This window comes from Heterodontus francisci, chromosome 19, assembly GCF_036365525.1.
Source record: "Heterodontus francisci isolate sHetFra1 chromosome 19, sHetFra1.hap1, whole genome shotgun sequence".
Classification (NCBI taxonomy): domain Eukaryota; kingdom Metazoa; phylum Chordata; class Chondrichthyes; order Heterodontiformes; family Heterodontidae; genus Heterodontus; species Heterodontus francisci.
The window spans coordinates 28,431,882-28,451,858 of record NC_090389.1 but is presented as its reverse complement, the minus strand read 5'-3'; the positions used below and the strand labels follow the sequence as shown (position 1 = coordinate 28,451,858).

Below are 19,977 nucleotides of genomic sequence, written 5' to 3'. Positions count from 1 at the left end.
ACATTCTTCCCTTAACCATCATCACTAAAAAAAGTCATTCATTTGTCTTCTTTTTGTGGGACCTTGCTATGTGCAGACTTGCTGCTACATTTACTTGCATAGCAAAAGTGGCCGCAAATCCAAAAGTACTCATTCTTTACAAAATACATTGCGACGTCCTGAGGATGTGTTAAGATACTATATGAACGCAAGTTCCTTCTTTCTTTCTAACATTACTATCACCACCACACACATCGAGGACAGTACCATCACTAGGGTCTTAGTACAATGAAAGGTGTTAAATAATATATCCATTTGAATTGTGAAAAAATGTCCATCAGTAATTTATAAATTTTTACCTTCTAAACACAGGTTGTACCTGGAGAGAACATTTTGAGTTACAAAATACCAGGGTGAAGCTTTGTAGGTTACAGGTTTGTCAACAACAACTTATATTTATATGGTACCTTTAATGCAATAAAACATCCCAAGGTGCTTCACAGTAGCACTACAAAGCAAATTTTGACACTGAGCCACATAAGGAGATATTAGGGCAAATGACCAAAAGCTTGGTTAGAGGTAGGTTTTAATGAACGTCTTAAAGGAGGAAAAAGAGTTAGAGAAGTGGAGAGGTTTAGGGAGGGAATTGCAGAGCTTAGGGCCTTAGCACCTGAAGGCACATGACCACCAATGATGGGGCAATTAAAGTCAGGGATGCTCAAGAGGCCTGAATTAGAGGAGTGCAGATATCTCGGAGGATTGTGCGGCTGGAGGAGATTACAGAGATTGGTTGGCGGGGGGGGGGGGGTGCAGGCTATGGAGAGATTTGTAAACAAAGATGAGAATTTTAAAATCGAGGTGTTGCTTAACTGCGAACCAGTATAGGTCAACGAGCACAGAGAGGATGGGTGAACAGGACTTGGTGCGAGTAAGGGCATGGGCACCAAAGTTTTGGATGACCTCAAGTTTACAAAGGATAGAATGTGAGAGGCCAGCCAGCAGTGTGTTGGTATAGTCAAATCTAGAGGTAACAAAGGCATGGATGAGGATTTCAGCAACAGATCACTGTCACCAGTGACACATGGGTAACAAGCCAAGGTAATGAATAATATCATACTAAAAACACTTCAGCACAAATTATGTTATGCAATTTTTCCCCACAGCATATTGACAGCATTGGAGGAGCTTTAACATTCGAAGGGAATTCTTTGAAACCAAATTTAGTTGTAACATTTAATTGAGCTCCCACAGAATTGTCACACATTGAATTTTCCTTTACCATGGCTACTCTCCATTAACATTTGCAATTATTTTGTTTTACACAAAGATGAAACCAGTTTTGCTTGGCACCAGACTAGGCTGAGGTCTCATGAATGAAATGTCTTCTCAATTAAACCATTCTAATAGTTTGCCTACTGTAGCTCTCTTTGGTTGCGGGGGTGGGGGGAGAGCAGAAGCTGAATGTGAGAAAAAAAAAACTGGATTCACAATATGTGCGCCATCATACACATTGTTTGTTTTTCAGTTTGATACTAGAATGCTACTGTGACCCTCAGAGGTTCACCAATGCTCTTCCAGCCCAACCACCACCACTGCAAGGTGTAAGATTTCCCACAGCATCTAGGATAGGTTAAGGATAGTATTAAATTAAGGGAAGTTAAGGATAGCATCAGATTAAAAGAAGAGGCTTCTCGGCCTTTTGGCTAAGATCAAGTGTAGTATCTGTTCTTATCAGTTTTATCATATTTAACTGGCAGGGGAAGACCATGATCAGTGGCCTTTGATCCTGGATATGCTTTGAGTAAAATGGTTATAACCAATTTTGGAGCTTCAGGCCAGGGAGTGCGTAACATTGTTCGGGTGGTGGTGAAGGACAAGGAAGGAGATGCACCGGTTGATCGCACCTTCATCAAGAAAATCCTCCTCGATTGCTGTGGATTCCAAGCTACTGACATTTTCTGCCTGCAGGACTTCCCCAGCAGTGAATATTTCGACGCGACATTTAAGAATGTGGCGGGATGCAACAAGTTCCTGAAGGAGAAAGGGAACCTGGCGCCGCTGTCCGCTGTCCATCCTCGAAGCGGAGCCACTCTTCACGCTTCCGTCACAATGTGACCGGGTGATGACAATTCACCTCTACAACTCCCATGTTCCTGTGGTGGATGTACTCACCTTTCTCGCCAGGTACGTCGAGGTGGCCGGCAGCAGCACTGATGTCAAGGACCCCTTTGCGATTTGGACCAGCAAGTGGCAGGTCAAGCTGACCTTGAAGGTCGATGCCAATGGAGCCATCATCCACCCTCCTTCCAGCTTCGCTATCGGGGAAAGTCGAGGCTTCTTGGTCTACGCTGAGCAGCCCAGAGATTGTCGCACCTGCGGCAAATCTGGTCACGTGGCAGCTAACTGCAGCAAGGTTGTCTGCAAGAAGGAAGGCCATCAGACCAAGAACTGTAAGCAGAGTAAGTGTTGCAACTTGTGCGGTGTGGCAGGCCAACCCAAACGCTGCCTCAGTTATGCTCAGACGGCAAGGTCCAAGAAAAGGCTGGGAGAAGGAACGACGACGGATTCCGGTACATAAAAGGAGACAAGCAACCTTCTCCGCAGCGAGGAAAGTCTACCCGAGAAGGAGAAGAAAGGGGAGGCAGCTGAAACCAGCGACCCAGCACCTACCCTGTGCCCGGAAACCCCTCCTCCACAGACAGAATCAATGGAGGAGGCAGCAGATGGACAAACAGGTCAGTGGCAAGTGGTACAAAGGAAAACCACAAAGAAAAAACCTCCAAAGGCAGAACAGGCCACCACCCAAACCAGCAGCAAGAGGAGGCTACCATCTGAGACAGACTACAGCAGCTCCTCTTCATTGGACGAGGGAATGCTGGAACGACGGCACCTTCAAAAGGCAGGGCGGAACTCAAAGGAGCTGGAAGATAAAGGCCTAAGATAGATATGAGGGAGAAGAAAATAGAGGGTAATACTGATAGGGTTAGATGAGGAAAGATCGGAGACTCGAGTGGAGCATATGTGGCGGCATGAACTGGTTGGGCCGAATGGCCTGTTTCTGTGCTGTATATTCTATAGCGGAAGCTGTGATGGGCCCAGCGCGCCCCAAACCCAAAGCGCCACACCTAGCGACATGGCCAGCACATCCCAGCTCCGGGACACTGACAGCAAAGACACGTCTGGCGCACCCCAGCTCCAGGAAGCCAGGAGCAGTGATGTTTTCGAGGAGGAACAGAGGGGAACAGCAGAGGACAGCCCAATCCTTGCTGCCAACAAGACCCCCCGATGTCACCCCAGTGGAACAAACCCTTCATGAAAAACCAGGAGGGGTTTCTGATCCCAATGATCGTGAAACAGTTTGCGTACACTTATGGGTATGCAGGAACATCCCGAAGGACTGGGACTAGCAAGGACAAATGGTATGGGAAGCAACAACTAACTTAAAAAATGGGTATAAGGATTGCTTCAATTAATGTGCGTAGCATTAAATCCACTACGTGATGTGTTTCAACCTTGGATTACCTCGCCAAGGTCAAAGCCGACCTACTGTTTCTGCAGGAGTGTGGAATACCACACTTCAGCACCGACAGGCAATGGCTGCGAAGGTGGTCCCACGGGCCATCGATCTGGTCAGGGGGTAATGATTCCCGTTCCTCTGGCCTGGGTATTCTGCTGTGGGGAGGTAACTTCACCATCTCCAAAGTTAAGGAGGTGGTGGGCGGTCACCTCCTCATAGCAGATGTAATGTACAACAATGCTCCGCTTCAGTTGATCAACCTGTACGCCCCGATTCAATGCAGCGAGCGGCTGACTGTTTTCCAGCAGCTCCCACTGCTGCTGGCGACGTCCAGGCCCGTCATCCGAGGTGGTGACTTCAACTGCATCATCGATGCAGCTGGACGATCTGGCAGAGACGACAGCAAACTTGACGCTACATCCAGATTCCTAATAGAAACAGTAAAAGATGCCAAACTGCACAACATCTTCAGCAAACCTGCAGATGGAGCGCAGAGTAGATACACATGGTCAAGAACGGACGGGTCTGCCCATTTCAGGATTGACTTCCTGTTTGTGTCCCATGCTGTCACGGTCAGATCCACCGACGTCAAGCCGGTATTCTTCTCCGACCACTGCCTCTTACTGGCTGACTTACAGGACAACCAGCAGGTTGGCAGGGGGATATGGAAGCTCAATGCTACACAGCTAACCCCAGAGAACGTTGAGGAACTCAAAAGGGATTACAAAGGTTGGAGGACCATGAAACCCCTCTTTGAGTCTCCAATTCACTGGTCGGAGGCGATCAAGGAGAACATCGAGGTTCTTTATCTTCAAAGGTGTTCAGAGAGCGAGAGAGAGACAGAGAGAAATGTCCTGACTCCAGAAAAATATGCAAAATCTGCTCCGGCTGCAGACGATAGAGGTCGAGGTCAAGGAGGACCTCCACGAGGTGAAGAGCCAGCAGGCCTCGCTCTTTGCCATGGATGCAGGATGAGATGTGCTCGCGTTACTTCTTCCAAAAGGTACACAGAGAGGCTATTGAAGGAACAGGATGGCTCCGTAACGTCTTCGCAGTCCGACATACTAAGGATCAGCAAATCCTTTTTATGCTGGGCTGTATGACGCGAAGCCCACAGACAGCAGAGCCTCCCAGTCCTTCCTGCCATCTACCACAGAGGTCTTAGATGACAGCATGAGGGAAAGACTGGACAAGCCGCTAACTCTGGACGAGTTGACAAAGGCCATCAAGTCCTTCGAGACCAGTAAAACTCCCGGAAGCGATGGCTTACCGGTTGAGTTGTATTTGGCCCTGTGGGACTGCGTCGGCCCGGACCTGCTGGAAGTATATGAAAAAATGCTCCTGGCCGGCAGCATATCAGAATCCATGAGGAAAGGCATCATCACCCTCATCTACAAGCGGAAGGGGGAGAGGGCAGAAATCAGAAATTGGCGGCCCATCTCACTGCTAAATGCTGACTACAAGATTCTGTCAAAAGTCTTAGCCAGTCGAGTCAAGTCTGCTCTGGAGTTGGTGATTCACCCCGATCAGAGCTGTACCATACCTGGCAGGAAGATCTGATAGTCTCGCGCCACTCGAGGATACGATCGCCTATGTACGGGACAGGAGGGTGGACACCTGCCTCATCAGCCTGGACCAGGAGAAGGCTTTTGACAGGATATCGCACACCTACATGATGGGCGTGCTTTCCAAAATGGGGTTTGGGGAGGGAATCTGCAATTGTATTAAACTGCTCTACACAAACATCAGTAGCTCAATCTCAATCAATGGGTGGGAATCAGAAAGTTTCCCGATCCAATCTGGAGTCAGACAGGGCTGTCCTCTCTCCCCTGTCTTGTTTGTTTGCTGTATTGAACCCTTTGCTGAGTCTATTCGGAAGGATGCCAGCATAAAAGGGGTAACAATCCCAGGCAGTGGAGGCACTCAGGTTGGAACCTCCCTGTACATGGATGACGTCGCCGTCTTCTGCTCGGACCCGCTGTCTGTGCGCAGACTGATGAGCATCTGCGACCAATTCGAACTGGCCTCGAGAGCCAAAGTTAACCATGGCAAGCGTGAGGCCATGTTCTTTGGGAACTGGGATGATCGATTCTTTGTCCCCTTCACAGTCAGGTCAGGCTACCTGAAGGTGTTGGGGATATGGTTTGCAAGGGCCGGGGCGTGCACCAAAACCTGGAAGGAGTGAGTAGCCAGGGTACAACACAAGCTAAGCATGTGGGAGCAGCGATCTCTCTCCATTATGGGTAAGAATCTGGTCATCAGGTGCGAGGCGCTCACGTTGTTGCTGTATGTGGCGCACGTCTGGCCATTTCTGCGCGGTGGCGGTCACCCGAGCCATTTTCCACTTCATCTGGGGATCCAAAGTGGACCGGGTCCGGAGGGACACGATGTTCAAACCTCTGGGTAAGGACGGGAAAAATGTACCCAACATTGCCCTCATTCTGATGACTACCGTCATGTGCGGCTGCATCAAGCTTTGTGTAGACCTCCAGTACGCAAACTCCAAGTGTCACTACGTGCTGAGGTTCTATCTGTCCCCGGTGTTGCGAAGGATGGGCCTGGTCACATTGCCGCGGAACGCTCCATGAAGTTGGACTGTGCCGTACCACCTATCCTTCGTGGAAAAGTTTCTGTAGAAAAACACCTTTGACCACCAATCCATCAGGCAGTGGTCTGCGCTGAATGTCCTCAAGGCCCTACGGGAAAAGGAGATGGTGGATCCTGTCGGATGGTTCCCCGAGCAGACTGCCAAAGCCAGAGCCCTCCCCGTGAGATCCTTCCTGCATGCCCGAAGTCCCCCTCCGCACAATGCCCTCGAGGTGGCTGTGGTGGGGAAGAGACGGTTGCCCACCTCCTTCTGGAATGTGTCTTTGCAAAGTAGGTGTGGAAAGAGATGCAGTGATTTTTGTCGAGGTTCATCCCAAGCAGCTCTGTAACACAGGAATCTGTGCTCTACGGGCTGTTCCCAGGGATGCACATCGAGATAAACATCAACTGTTGCTGGAGGACAATCAATTCGGTGAAAGACGCCTTTTGGTCTGCCCGAAACCTGCTGGTCTTCCAGCGCAAAGAGTTGTCCACCACCGAATGTTGCAGACTGGCACATTCCGAGGTCCAGGACTATGTGCTGAGGGATGCACTATAGCTTGGGGCAGCCACAGCAAAGGCTCAATGGGAAAAGACCACTGTATAAGGTCCCCCCACCAAGCCGAAATGAGGGGCTGGATCCGTGGAAAACCCATCAAACTGTATCCGGAAAATCTTGTAAAATGTATATGGCAGGAAAAATGAAATGGAAGGGTGGTGAGGCAACTCATTGATCCTGTATTGAAGGAAACTGATCTCCTTTGCACTGTTTGTATTTTTTGACTTGGTGCTGTTTGGAACTGTTTTGTAATGTATTTTTTAAATTTTTTTTTAAAACAGATTTTAATGAATAAAGTATATTCTGGGGGAAAAAAAAAAAGAGGCTTATATTGCTGAAAAGAATAGTAATAAGCCTGAGGATTGGGAGAGTTTTAGAAACCAGCAAAGGGCAACCAAAGGATTGATTAAAAAGGGGAAAAAATAGAATGACAGTAAACTAGCCAGGAATATAAAAATAGTTTATCAGTGTTGTTACAAGAATATAAAAAGCAGAATAACTAAGGTAAATGTTGGTCTCTTGCAAGAGAAATTAGCATGGAAATGAAGAAATGGTGAAGACACTGAACAAATATTTTGTGTATGTTTTCATAGTAGAAGACACTAATTACATACCAGAAATAAAAGGTAACCTCGGGGCTATTAAAAGGAACTTAAGGTAATTAATATCAGCAGAGATGAAGTATTGGAGAAACTTAAGGGACTAAAAGCTGACAAATCCCCAGGACATAAGAACATAAGAAATAGGAGCAGGAGTAGGCCATTCAGCCCCTCAAGCCTGACCCGCCATTCAATAAGATCATGGTTGATCTGTCCCAGGCATGAACTTTTCTTTTGGGGCTGCTGCGCATACCCCTCGACTCCCCAAGATTTCAAAAATCTATCTCCTCCTTAAATACATTTAGTGACCTAGCCTCCACAACTCTTTGAAGTAGAGAATTCCAGAGATTCACCAACCTCAGAGAAGAAATTCCTTTGCATCTCGGTTTTAAATGTGTGCCCCCTTATTCTGTAACTATGTCCCCTAGTTCGATATTCCCCCATCAGTGGAAACATATTCTCAACATCTACCATGTGAAGTCCCCTTAAAATCTTATTTGTTTCAATCAGATCACCTCTCATTCTTTTAACCTGCAATGAATAAAGGCCTAACCCTGTTTAGTTGTTCTTGATAAGACAACCCCTTCATTCCAGGAATCAGCCTAGTGAACCTTTTCTGAACTGCCTCCAATGCTAGTATATACTTCCTAAAATACGGGGACCAAAATTGTATGCAGTACGCCAGGTGTGGCCTCACCAACACCCTGTACAGTTGTAACAAGACTTCCCCATTTTTAAACTCTAACCCCCTAGCAATAAAGGCCAAAATTCCATTTGCCTTCCTAATTACTTGCTGCTCCTGCATGTTAACTTTTGTGTTTTATGTGCAAGAACACCCAGATCCCTTTATACTGCAGTATTTTGCAGCCTTTCTCCATCTAAATAATAATCTGCCTTTTTATTCTTCCTACCAAAGTGAATGACCTCACACTTTCCTACATTGAACTCCATGCACCAAGTTTTTGCCCACTCACTTAACCTATCTATATCCCTTTGCGGATTCCTTTGTGTCCTCATCACAACATGCCTTCCCACCTATTTTTGTATCGTCAGAAAATTTGGATACACTACACTCTGTCCCTTCCTCCAAGTCATTAATATAGATAGTAAACAGTTGAGGCCCTAGAACCGATCCTTGTGGCACCCCACTAGTTACAGCTTTCCAACCTGAAAAAGACCCATTGATCCAGACTCTGCCTTCGGCGTGTTAGCCAATCTTCAATCCATACCGACACATTACTCCCAATACCCTGAGCTATTATTTTGTGCAATAACCTTTTATGTGGCACCTTATCAAACGCCTTCTGAAAATCCAAATGCACTACATCTACTGGTTCCCCTTTATCCACTCTGCTTGTTATATGCTCAAAGAACTCTAACAAATTTGTCAAACATGATTTCCCTTTCATAAAACCATGTCGACTCTGTTTGATTGCATTATGTTTTTCTAAATTTCCTGCTATTTCTTCCTTAATAATGGACTCTAGCATTTTCCCAATGACAGATGTTAAGCTAACTGGTCTATAGTTTCCTGCTTTCTGTGTCCCTCCTTTCTTGAATAGGGGCGTCACATTAGTGGTTTTCCAATCCGCTGGTACCCTACTGGAATCCAGTGAATTTTGGTATATTATGACCAATGCCTCCACTATCTCTGCAGCCACTTCTTTTAAAACCCTTGGGTGCAGGCCATCAGATCCTGGCGACTTATCTGCCTTTAGTCCTATCAGTTTGCCCAACACCTTTTCCCTCGTGATAGAGATTGTTGCAAGTTCCTCCCTCCCATTTACACCTTGCTCATCTATTATTGTCAGGATGTTTATAGTGTCCTCCACCGTGAAGACCAATGCAAAATATTGGTTTAAATTATCTGCCATTTCCCTGTTATTGATTCCCCAGTCTCATCTCCTCAGGGTCCCACACTTACTTTAGCTGCTCTCTTCCTTTTTATATACCCATAGAAGCTCTTACTGTTTGTTTTTATATTTCTTGCCAATTTACTCTCAATCAATTTTCTCCCTCTTTATTAGTTTTTTTTAGTCATCCGCTGCTGGTTTCTAAAAAATTCCCAATCCTCTGGCCTACCACTAGCTTTTGCCAATTTGTATGCCTTTGTTTTTGATTGATACTGTCCTTAACTTCCTTTGTTACCCACAGGTGGTTCATCATTCTCATCGAGTCCTTCCTTCTGACTGGAATAAATGTTTGCTGAGTGTTATGCTTAAAAGTCTGCCACTGCTCCTCTACTGACTTCCCCTGTAGTCTATTTTCCCAGCCCGCTTTAGACAACTCTTTCTTCATACCTCTGTTATCACCCTTGTTTAATTTGAAGACACTGGTTTGAGACCCGAGTTGCTCACCCTCAAACTGAATTTGAAATTCTACCATGTTATGATCGCTTCCCCCTAGAGGATCCTTAACTACGAGATTGTTTATTAATTCTACCTCATTACACATTACCAAATCTAAAATAGCCTGTTCCCGGGTAGGTTCTGCAACGTATTGTTCTAAGAAACAATCCCTGATGCACTCTACAAATTCGTCTACCCTTGCCAATTTGATTTGTCCAGTCTATATGCAGATTAAAATCACCCATGATAATTGCAGTGCCCTTCTTACCCGCCTCCATTATTTCCTGATTAATATTTTGTTCTACAGAGGCAACTCCTCGGGGGCCTATAAACCACTCCACCTGTGATTTCTTTTCCTTGCTATTCCTTATTTCCACCAAAACTGATTCTACATCCCGATCTATTACACCTACATCATTACTCACAACTGCACGGATCCCTTCCTTTAATAACAAAGCTACCCCACCTCCTTTTCCTTTCTGCCTATTCTTCCGGAATGTCATCTATCCTTGAACATTGAGTTTCCAGTCCTGGTCATCCTGCAACCACATTTCTGTGATAGCTATCAAAATCAGATTCATTTGTTCCAATCTGTCATCGACCTGATGGCCTACATCCTAGGGTTCTCAAAAAGGAGACTGCAGAGATCATGAATGCAACGTATATGATTTTCCAAAATTCCCTAGATTTTAGTACGGTCTCAGTTGATTGGAAGTTAGCAGATGTAACACCACTATTCAAGAATGGAGTGAAAGACAAAACAATAAACTATAGGCCAGTTAGCACAACATTAGTCATCGAGAAAATGCTGGAATCAATTTAAGGAAATCTTAACGACGCACTTAGAAAATCATAGTATGATCAGACAGAGTCAACATGGTTTTACAAAGGGAAATTGTGTTTGACAAATTTATTAGAGTTTTTTGAGGATGTAACTAATAGGGTAAACAAAGGGAAAACAATGGATGTAATATACCTGGATTTCCAAAAGGCTTTCAATAAGGTGCCACATAAAAGGTAAAAGGTGCAAGATGCTCATGGAATTGGGGATAATATGTTAGCATGGATGGATGATTGGTCAGGAGGCAAAGTGTAGAGATAAACAGGGCATTTTCAAGTTGTCAGGCTATTACCAGTGGAGTGCCACAAGGATCTGTGCTGGGGCCTCAGCTATTTACAATCTATATTAATGCCTTAGACAAAGAGACCAAGAGTAATGTATCCAAATTTGCCAATGATACAAAGCTAAGTGGGAATGTAAGCTGTGAGAACACAAAGAGGCTGCAAAGAGATATAGACATTCTAACTGAGTGGACAAGAAGGTGCCAGATGAGAGTATAATATGGGGAAGTGTGAGGTTATTCAATTTTGGTAGTTAGAAAAACAATTTTTTTTTTTAAAAAAGGCTTGAATCTTCTAAATGTTGATGTTGAGAGAGACTTGGGAAGAACAAAGAACAGTACAGCACAGGAACAGGCCATTCGGCCCTCCAAGCCTGCACCGATCATGATGCCTGTCTAAACTAAAACCTTCTGCACTTCCGGGGTCCGTATACCTCTATTCCCATCCAATTCATGTATTTGTCAAGATGCCTCTTAAACATCGCTATCGTACCTGCTTCCACCACCTCTCCCGACAGCAAGTTCCAGGCACTCACCACCCTCTGTGTAAGAAACCTGCCTCGCACATCCCCTCTAAACTTTTCCCCTTGCACCTTAAACCTATGTCCCCTAGTAACTGATTCTTCCACCCTGGGAAAAAGCTTCTGACTATCCACTCTGTCCATGCCACTCATAACTTTGTAAACCTCTATCAGGTCACCCCTCCACCTCCGTCGTTCCAGTGAAAACAATCTGACTCCAACCTCTCCTCATAGCTACTACCCTCCAGACCAGGCAACATCCTGGTAAACCTTTTCTGTACCCACGCCAAAGCCTCCACATCCTTCTGGTAGTGTGGCGACCAGAATTATACGCAATATACCAAGTGTGGCCTAACTAAGGTTCTGTACAGCTGCAGCATGACTTGCCAATTTTTATACTCTATGCCCCAACCGACGAAGGCAAGCATGCCGTATGCCTTCTTGACTATCTTATCCACCTGCGTTGCCACTTTCTATATATACTAAGAAGGAACACAGAAAATTAGGATGCAGGTGCAGCAAGTAATTAGGAAGGCAAATGCATGTTGGCCTTTATTGCAAGGGGTTGGAGTACAAGAATAAGGAAGTCTTGCTACAATTGTACAGGGATTTAATGAGACCAGACCTGGAATACCGTGTGCAATTTTGGTCTCCATATTCAAGGAAGAATATACTTGCATTGGAGGCAGTACAGTGAGCGAACATTCACTAGATTGGTTCCTGAGAGGCTGTGTAAATTGGGCCTATACTCTCTGGAGTTTAGATGAATGGCGATCTCATTGGAACATAAAAGATTCTGAAGGGGCTTGACAAGGTCGACACTGCGAAGTTGTTTCCCCTGGCTGGGGAATCTAGAACATGGGGGCACAGTCTCTGGATAACGGGTCGATCATTTAGAACTGAGATGCAAAATTTCTTCACTCAGAGTTGTGAACTTGTGGAATTTTCCAACCCAGAGGGTTGTGGATGTTTCATCGTTAAGTATATTTAAGGCCAAGATAGACAGATTATTGGTCTCTCAGAGAATCAAGGGATAAGGGAAGTGGTCAGTAAAGTACAGGTGAGGCAGAAGAGCATGGATCAATGGCACAGCAGGCTCGAGGGGCTGTATGATCTACTCCTATTTCTTGTGTTCTTACATTATCGATACTGAGCAGGATCACTAAATCAGTGACCCATATTGAACTGTGCATTTTAAGACCTTAACAGCAGTCAGCAAAATGAAATCTACATTCCATCTATCTCAGTAGAAGTCCAGATGTGAAGGCACACTTCCCGATGTTTTGTTCTATGCATTAGTTGTAAGAAATCCATAAAACAATTATAAACAGCGTGCTTATGGATTTGTTAAAACCACTGTAGAGGGAAAAATATCACAACTCAACGCACAAGCCACACATTCAATGGAAATGCTACACTTTGATATCTCAAATCAAACAGTTGTAAACAAATTATAAGACAGGTTGAAAATGTGGTCCACTGGCCAGGAGTTGGGAAAGTCTGAACTACTGGTCTCTCCACAACCTGATATTAAGAGACACATCTACAGAGAAGACTCAGCCAGTTTTTCAGACATTCCCACACATCAGAGCAAATAGACAATGGATACATGAAAAATAAAATGGCCTGCAAACAGTCTATAAACTGACTGCAAACATGAGCAAACCATAATTCTGAATATTGTACAACAGATGCCCTGGGTCCACATAATTTAACTCAACTGTTCCATTAAAATGGATAGAGCACAAAGAGTACTCTGCAAGTCGACAATTAAAGTAAGAAGAGAAAAGAAAGGCTTCACACAAGAATTAAGTAATTACTCATCGTACCAACCCTACAATGCAATGCACTTTCCACATGACAGTTGGGCAATATGAACAACATTGTGAATTATTCACATACCAGTAGAGACCTGCAAAACAATTGTGGTTAAATTATCTTTATTGCAACAGTACTTTAAATCCCCATCCCATCTCTCACATTCCTTTCATCAGTCATATCATCCTCATGCCATCCCTATCACACTTATCTACTACTTTAGTTGCTGCTGCCTCAAGAATTCAATTTGGTTCATTAAGATATGATTTAATCGTTACAAATCCATGTAGGCTCTAAGTGCTCAGTCACAGTGGCCAGAATTTTATGCTAGCGATGGGGTCTCGACATCCAGAAAAAGCGACACGAAGATCCCCGTGTCACCTCTTTTCCGGAAGGCCCGCTGAATCTAGTGCCAATCAGGCACTTAGGTGGACAGCAGCGGGTCTTCCACAGGATCAAGGACCCTGTCGCCGGAGGTCTTGCCCTTAGAGAGCTGCCAGCCAATCAGAGGCCAGCAGCTGCAGCGCCATCGCGGAGGCAGTGTCTGCTGCCGGAGGAGCACCTACCGGAGGCCCAGGAGCGACCACAGGTAGGTCAGTGCGGGAGGGCTCTCGCAGGGTGGAGGCCTCCATGGAGTGGGGTGTAGGGGGACACTTGCAAGGGCAGGGGGTGGCTTTCAGCTTTTCCCCACCTTCCCGATGTCTGGTCCCTCGTTCAGACATCGTCCTTTAAGGAACATAGGAGCAGGAGTAGGCCATTCAGCCCATCGAGCCTGCCCAGCCATTCAATACGATCATGGCTGATCTTCTACCGTCAATGCCTTTTTCCGACACTATCCTCATATCCCTTTATGTCATTGGTATTTAGAAATCTGTCAATCTCTGCTTTAAACATACTTAATTATCATCCACAGCTCTCTAGGGTAGAGAATTCCAAAGATTCACAACCCTGTGAGTAAAGAAATTTCTCATCTCAGTCCTAAGTGGCTTCCTTCTTATTTTGAAATTGTGTCCCCTGGTTCTAGACTCCCCAAGCAGGAGAAACATCTTAGCTGCATCTACCCTGTCTATCCCTTTAAGTATTTTGTAGGTTTCAATGAGATCACCTCTCATTCTTTGAAACTCCAGACAATACAGGCTCAGTTTCCCCAATCTCTCTTCATAGGACAGTCACACCATCCCGAGAATAAGTCTGGTGAATCTTTGTTGTACTCCCTCAATGGCAATAAAATCCTTCCGAAGGGAAGGGGACCAAAACTGCACACAGTACTCCAGGTGTGGTCTAACCAAGGTTCTATACAATTGAAGCAAAACTTCACTACTTCTGTACTCAAATCCTCTTGCAATAAAGGCTAACATACCATTAGCCTTCCTAATTGCTTGCTGCACCTGCATGTTATTTTTCAGTGACTTATTGACAAGGACACTCAGGTCCCTTTGTATATCTACACTTTCTAATCTCTGACCATTTAAGAAATACTCTGCACATCTATTCCTCCTACCAAAGTGGATAACCTCACATTCTTCCATATTATATTCCATCTACCACATTCTTGCCCACTCACTAAGTCTTTCTAAATCCCCTTGGAACCACTTTGCGTCTTCCTCACAACACACATTCACACCCAGTTTTGTTGTCCACGAACTTGGAAATACTACATTTGATCCCCACATCCAAATCATTGATATATATTGTGAACAGCTGGGGCCCAAGCACTGATCCCTGTGGTACCCCACAAGTCACAGCCTGCCAACGCGAGAATTTATTCCTACTCTGTTTTCTGCCTGTTAAGCAATCCTTAATCCATGCCAGTATATTAACCTCCTATCCTACATGCTTTAATTTTGCTAACCAATCTCCTGTGGGGGACTTTATCAAAAGCCTTTTGAAAATCCAACTATACCACGTCCACTGACTCCCCTTTATCAATTCTGTTAGTAACATCCTCAAAAAACTCCAACAGATTCGTCAAGCATGATTTCGTCAAACATAAATCCATGTTGACTATGTCCAATCAGATCATTATTATCCAAGTGTCCATTTATCACATCTTTCAGAATAGATTCCAGCATTTTTCCAACAATTGATGCAAGGCAAACAGGTCTGTGAATTCCCGTTTCTCTCTCCCTCCCTTCTTAAATAGTGGGGCAACATTTGTGACCTTCCAAGCTGCAGGAACCACTCCAGAATTTAAAGAACTTTGGAAGATGATCACCAATGCATCCACCATCTCCATAGCTATCTCTTTCAACACTCTGGAATGTAAAACACAAGGTCCTAGGGACTTATCAGCCTTCAGCCCCATTAATTTCTCCAAAACAACCTTCTTGCTAATACTAATTTCCTTCAATTCACCATTCTTCCAAGTCCACTGGATCTCTAATTCTGGGAGATTTCTTGTATCTTCCTCAGTGAAAACAGAGACAAAGTAATCATTTCGCTTCTCTGCCATTTCTCTATTCCCCATTATAAATTCTCCTGACTCTGCCTGTAATGGACCCACATTTGTCTTAGCCAAACATTTCCTTTTTAGGTACCTACAGAAGCTTTTGCAGCCCGTTTTTTTTTTGTTGCTAGCTTACATTCATTTTCTATTCTCCCTTTATCAGTTTCTTCGTCGTTTTTTTGCTGTATTCTTAAATCCTCTCAATTCTCAGGTTTACTACTATTTCTGGCAACTTTATAGGCCTTTTCTTTTAATCTTATACAATTCTTAACTTCCTTTGTTATCCACAGTTGACTACCTTTACTTTTGGGGTTTTTGTGCCTTGAAGGAAAGTATAGTTGCTGTCAACTATGTAATAGATTTAATGGCACAGTTCTAAGGAATGTGCAGGGACAGAGAGACCTGGGGCTGCATGTGCATAGATCTTTGAAGGTGGCGGGACATGGCGCAGTGGTTAGCACCGCAGTCTCACAGTTCCAGCGACCCGGATTCGGTTTTGGGTACTGCCTGTGCGGAGTTTGCAAGTTCTGCCAGTGACCGCATGGGTGCTCCGGTTTCCTCCCACATGCCAAAGACTTGTAGGTTGACAGGTAAATTGGCCATTGTAAATTGCCCCTAGCGTAGGTAGGTGGTAGGGGAATTGAGGGAAGGTAGGGAAGTGAGAGGGAAATGGGATTAATGTAGGATTATTATAAATGGGTGGTTGATGGTCGGCACAGACTCGGTGGGCCGAAGGGCCTGTTTCAGTGCTGTATCTCTCTATGACATATTTCCTTTAGCAGAGACATCAATACCCAGAGGCCACAGATTTAAAATGATTACTAGAAACCTTGAAGGGGAGTTGAGGAAAGAAATTTTCACCAAGGGTGGTGAGGATATGGAACTCACTGCCTGAAAGGATGGTAAAGGCAGAAACCCTCATGGCACATGAAAGCATGCACATGAAGTGCCATAACTTACAAGGTTACGGACCAAGGGCTGGAAAGTGGGATTAGGCTACATTAACTCTTTTTTTCTGCTGGCACAGATATGATGCACCGAATGGCTTCCTCCTATGCCATATATTCAAGGATTGTTATAACTACTGCCAGAATATTGCACAGCACATAGCTGCTTAAGAAATTAACCATTTAATCGTTCCATTCACATGAATATATATTCATTTAATTTTGTGCACCAAGTTAACGGCGCCCTGAAGCATTCAAGTCAATCCTTAACGAAAGATTTAGTCGAACAGAAAGATGACTAAAGGTTCTCATTGCAGACTGGGTATGGGTGAGGGCTGGCAGTAGGTGGCAGATAGGGGTGGTTACACAGGTAGTTGAACAAATGCATGACCAAAAAGCAAATTACCAAAGATGCCGAAAATCAAACAAAATCAGAAAACACTGGAAACACTCAACCGATCAGGCATTTGTCAAGAGAACACAAGTCACATTTCTGTTATGGAATTCTTCCTCAGAAGCAGAAAATATTCTAGATGAACAGCATACAAAAAGCAGACCATAGGAAGGGGTGGAAAACATGGGGAACACAGCCAAATACACAGAGAAAAGAATAGATCCGCCTGTAAATTGCTTCAGTGAGAACAGATAATGTTTAAACGGCAAAAGTGAAATATGCATGAGACAAAAGTGGACATAATTAGAAAAATAAAAGACTTATAAAAGATAGAGAGGGTGAGCATAGCTACAGGCAATAGACAGATAGAACGGGAAGCATAAAAAATTGGCACAGTCTGAGGTGGTCAAACAGCCTGGTTAAAAAAAATCTGGTTGACACCAAGGGATAATTGTATCTACTGACAAATACCATGTAACACATTACATACTGCAAGCCAAGCAGATATGCAAACTTTGCAGAATTCAACCGAAAAATGGCTGTTTTCCCCCTCAAGTTGAGTTTTAGTCCTGGAATGGCTGTGTGGTGGAACAAACTCCCAGAAAAGGCAACTGATTGAAGAAAGAACCTGCATCTATAAAAAGCCTTTCACGACCTAAGGGCATGCCAATACATTTTACAACCAATGAACTACTTTTGAAAAGTAGTTTGGTGTTGTAATGCAGCCAATTTACACACTAAAAGGTCTTACAGACAGCAATGAGATAATGTCCAGATAATTTGCTTCAGCGAACCTTGGTTGAGAGATAAACATTGGATAGGGCAATTTAGGAGTCAACTGGCACCTTTATAAAAGGACAAGAAATGCTGGATTTACTCAGCAGGTCTGGCAGCATCTGTGGAAAGAGAAGCAGAGTTAACGTTTCGGGTCAGTGACCCTTCTTCGGAACAAGGGTCACTGACCCGAAACGTTAACTCTGCTTCTCTTTCCACAGATGCTGCCAGACCTGCTGAGTGAATCCAGCATTTCTTGTTTTTGTTTCAGATTTCCAGCATCCGCAGTATTTTGCTTTTACCTTTATAAAGGAAGTGGACTTAAACATATACAGAAGGCTGAGTCATAGAGGATGGAACTAACAAAGAGCAATCACTGGTTGGATGGTACTAGACTGGGCCCCAGGAGCTGGCTTTTCAGACTAGATTAGGATAAAGCTCCTCCGGTAGAAGCGGCCCATGGGCCGGCAGGTTGCACACCCGCCGCCAGTCACGGCATGTTCCAACTGGAACGAAATAAAAGGCGCCGCCTCCATCCCGGACACCGACCTAGTTCTCGGGTAAAGGGGCTGGGAGGGTTGCTGCAGGTACTGAGGACAACGCAGTGATAGCGGAGCCGCTACTCCCAGGCCAGGCCAGGCCGTAACCTCGTTCCTTCTCTCTCTTACCTCCGAGGCCATGGTTTCCATGGTGACTGACCGTCCCGAGCGGACTAGGAATTTACCAACAGCCCGGACACAGGAAGGGAAGGCCAGGAACATTTTATTATAAAAGTAGCCAGCAATTCAACAATTATTTCGTACTGAAATCTAAAATAAAACAGATTATTTACTGTTCCAAATAGTGTTAGTCATTTTCTATCGAAATACTGCTCTTAAACTCGCCCTCATCTCCCCTTTCCTTTCTCAGTGAGAAAGTCCAGTGCTTTGCTCCGCGCATGCATTAACTTCGGTGACGTCACCGGGAGTAGCTGGCGCAGCCGCTGTGTGTTTGCTTGGGGTGTGCTGCAATGCAGCTAATGTAATGGATGTTGGTTGCTGGTCATTCCTGTCCAACGAGTTCAGAAAGTGAGTGTTAGCGCGCTATTAAACTGGAGAGGATCTGTCAGAGCCCACATTTTCACCTGATAACCACAAGATAACTTGTTAGTGGGAATTACTGGATCCTTTATCAGGAGTTGTTGTGATCTTTCCTTAGCAGTGGTAATTGTAAAAGCCCATTCCTGTCCCAGCTGAGATCAGCCTATGCTGACCTTTGTTAAAACACTTCGACTCAGCGGCACACTTCCTGCTTTAAGTGTTGACTATTTCATCATCAAAACGAAAGTGACATTAACTATCCTCACTCTCCCGCCTCTTTAAATCACATATCAGTTTATTGTTCCGAAGAAGGGTCACTGACCCGAAACGTTAACTCTGGCTTCTCTTTCTACAGATGCTGCCAGACCTGCTGAGTGGTTCCAGCATTTCTTGTTTTTATTTCAGTTTATTGTTTGCAGGCTTTTAAAATCTTACTTTGTCACATCCAGATGCCCCACATTTTAAAGGCTTGCTGTGATCCCTGTTATTGTAGTTCGTGTTTTTGCTCAATATATTTCGTGATGCTTAGTTCAGGACAGTTTGAGTGATGTCCCTGCCCTTCTTTCCCATCCTGCTATTCATTTTGCTCAAGTTTTGCCAGTTAAGATGGTAAATGCCAGTAACACTGAGTAAATAATGGTTTTGAAATAAACTTTCAGGCTTCTATGATCACTTAGTCTTTTATTCATAGATTTGTCATTTGCTGTAAATATATTTAATTTGTAGTGTTGAACTGCTGTACAGTGACAAACTGAGAGATTAATTATAGAATAAGGGCAAGGAAATATGATAGCTTTCACTAATAGAAAGAGAATCCAGACATGTGAATGTTGCATTTTATCTTCTACCACTTGGATTAGTGTGTTGCTTGGAATTTTAGAGTGTACCCAAAAAGAGGAAAAATTGAGACTTGGTTATTCATGTGAAATAATCTCCCAGAGCTGATGACAGCTGACTAATCCTGAATGAGTATTTCAGGCTCCAGTTGTTTACCAATTTGATTAAGGCTGCATTTGTCACACGGCTGCAAGCGAAGTTGAAGTGGCAGTCAAGTCTCTCTCTTTCTCTCACATGCACACACGCATCCTGTTTCCTGTATCTTTTTTTTCCTTTTCTTTGTTCTTCCCCTTTTCTGGTGTTTCTGGTTTGAGATTCTCTGTTTTTGCTTGCCAATAGACTTAATAGGGGATTTTTCACTACAGTTATGAATGTTAGGATAGCCCTACCTCTTTCCATCTCTTTCTTTATTAAGAGAGAAATACTGGGACACATTGATGCATCCCATACAC

General features: G+C 44.3%; 2 protein-coding genes and 1 pseudogene across 6 annotated transcripts in view; 2 read left to right on the top strand and 1 right to left on the bottom strand.

Annotated features, from left to right (window-relative positions):
- LOC137380008 (acylamino-acid-releasing enzyme-like) overlaps nt 1–18,552 on the bottom strand; it is a 97,663-nt gene extending 79,111 nt beyond the window's left edge. For 2 of the 5 annotated variants that reach the window (XM_068051479.1, XM_068051480.1), the window contains exon 1: nt 18,278–18,435. In XM_068051479.1, the coding sequence (XP_067907580.1) occupies nt 18,278–18,370 (93 nt within the window). In that variant the 5' untranslated portion in view covers nt 18,371–18,435. The other 3 variants (XM_068051483.1, XM_068051482.1, XM_068051481.1) reach the window with 3 other exon arrangements.
- On the top strand, nt 1,663–1,834 carry LOC137380472 (U2 spliceosomal RNA; annotated as a pseudogene).
- Nucleotides 18,553–18,587: 35 nt separating the features above from the next.
- Nucleotides 18,588–19,977, top strand: part of LOC137380007 (acylamino-acid-releasing enzyme-like) — a 92,424-nt gene continuing 91,034 nt past the window's right edge. Inside the window, exon 1 of the mRNA XM_068051477.1 lies at nt 18,588–18,676. The gene's annotated coding sequence lies outside the window, so the exon portion shown is untranslated. The remainder of the gene's footprint in view (nt 18,677–19,977) is intronic.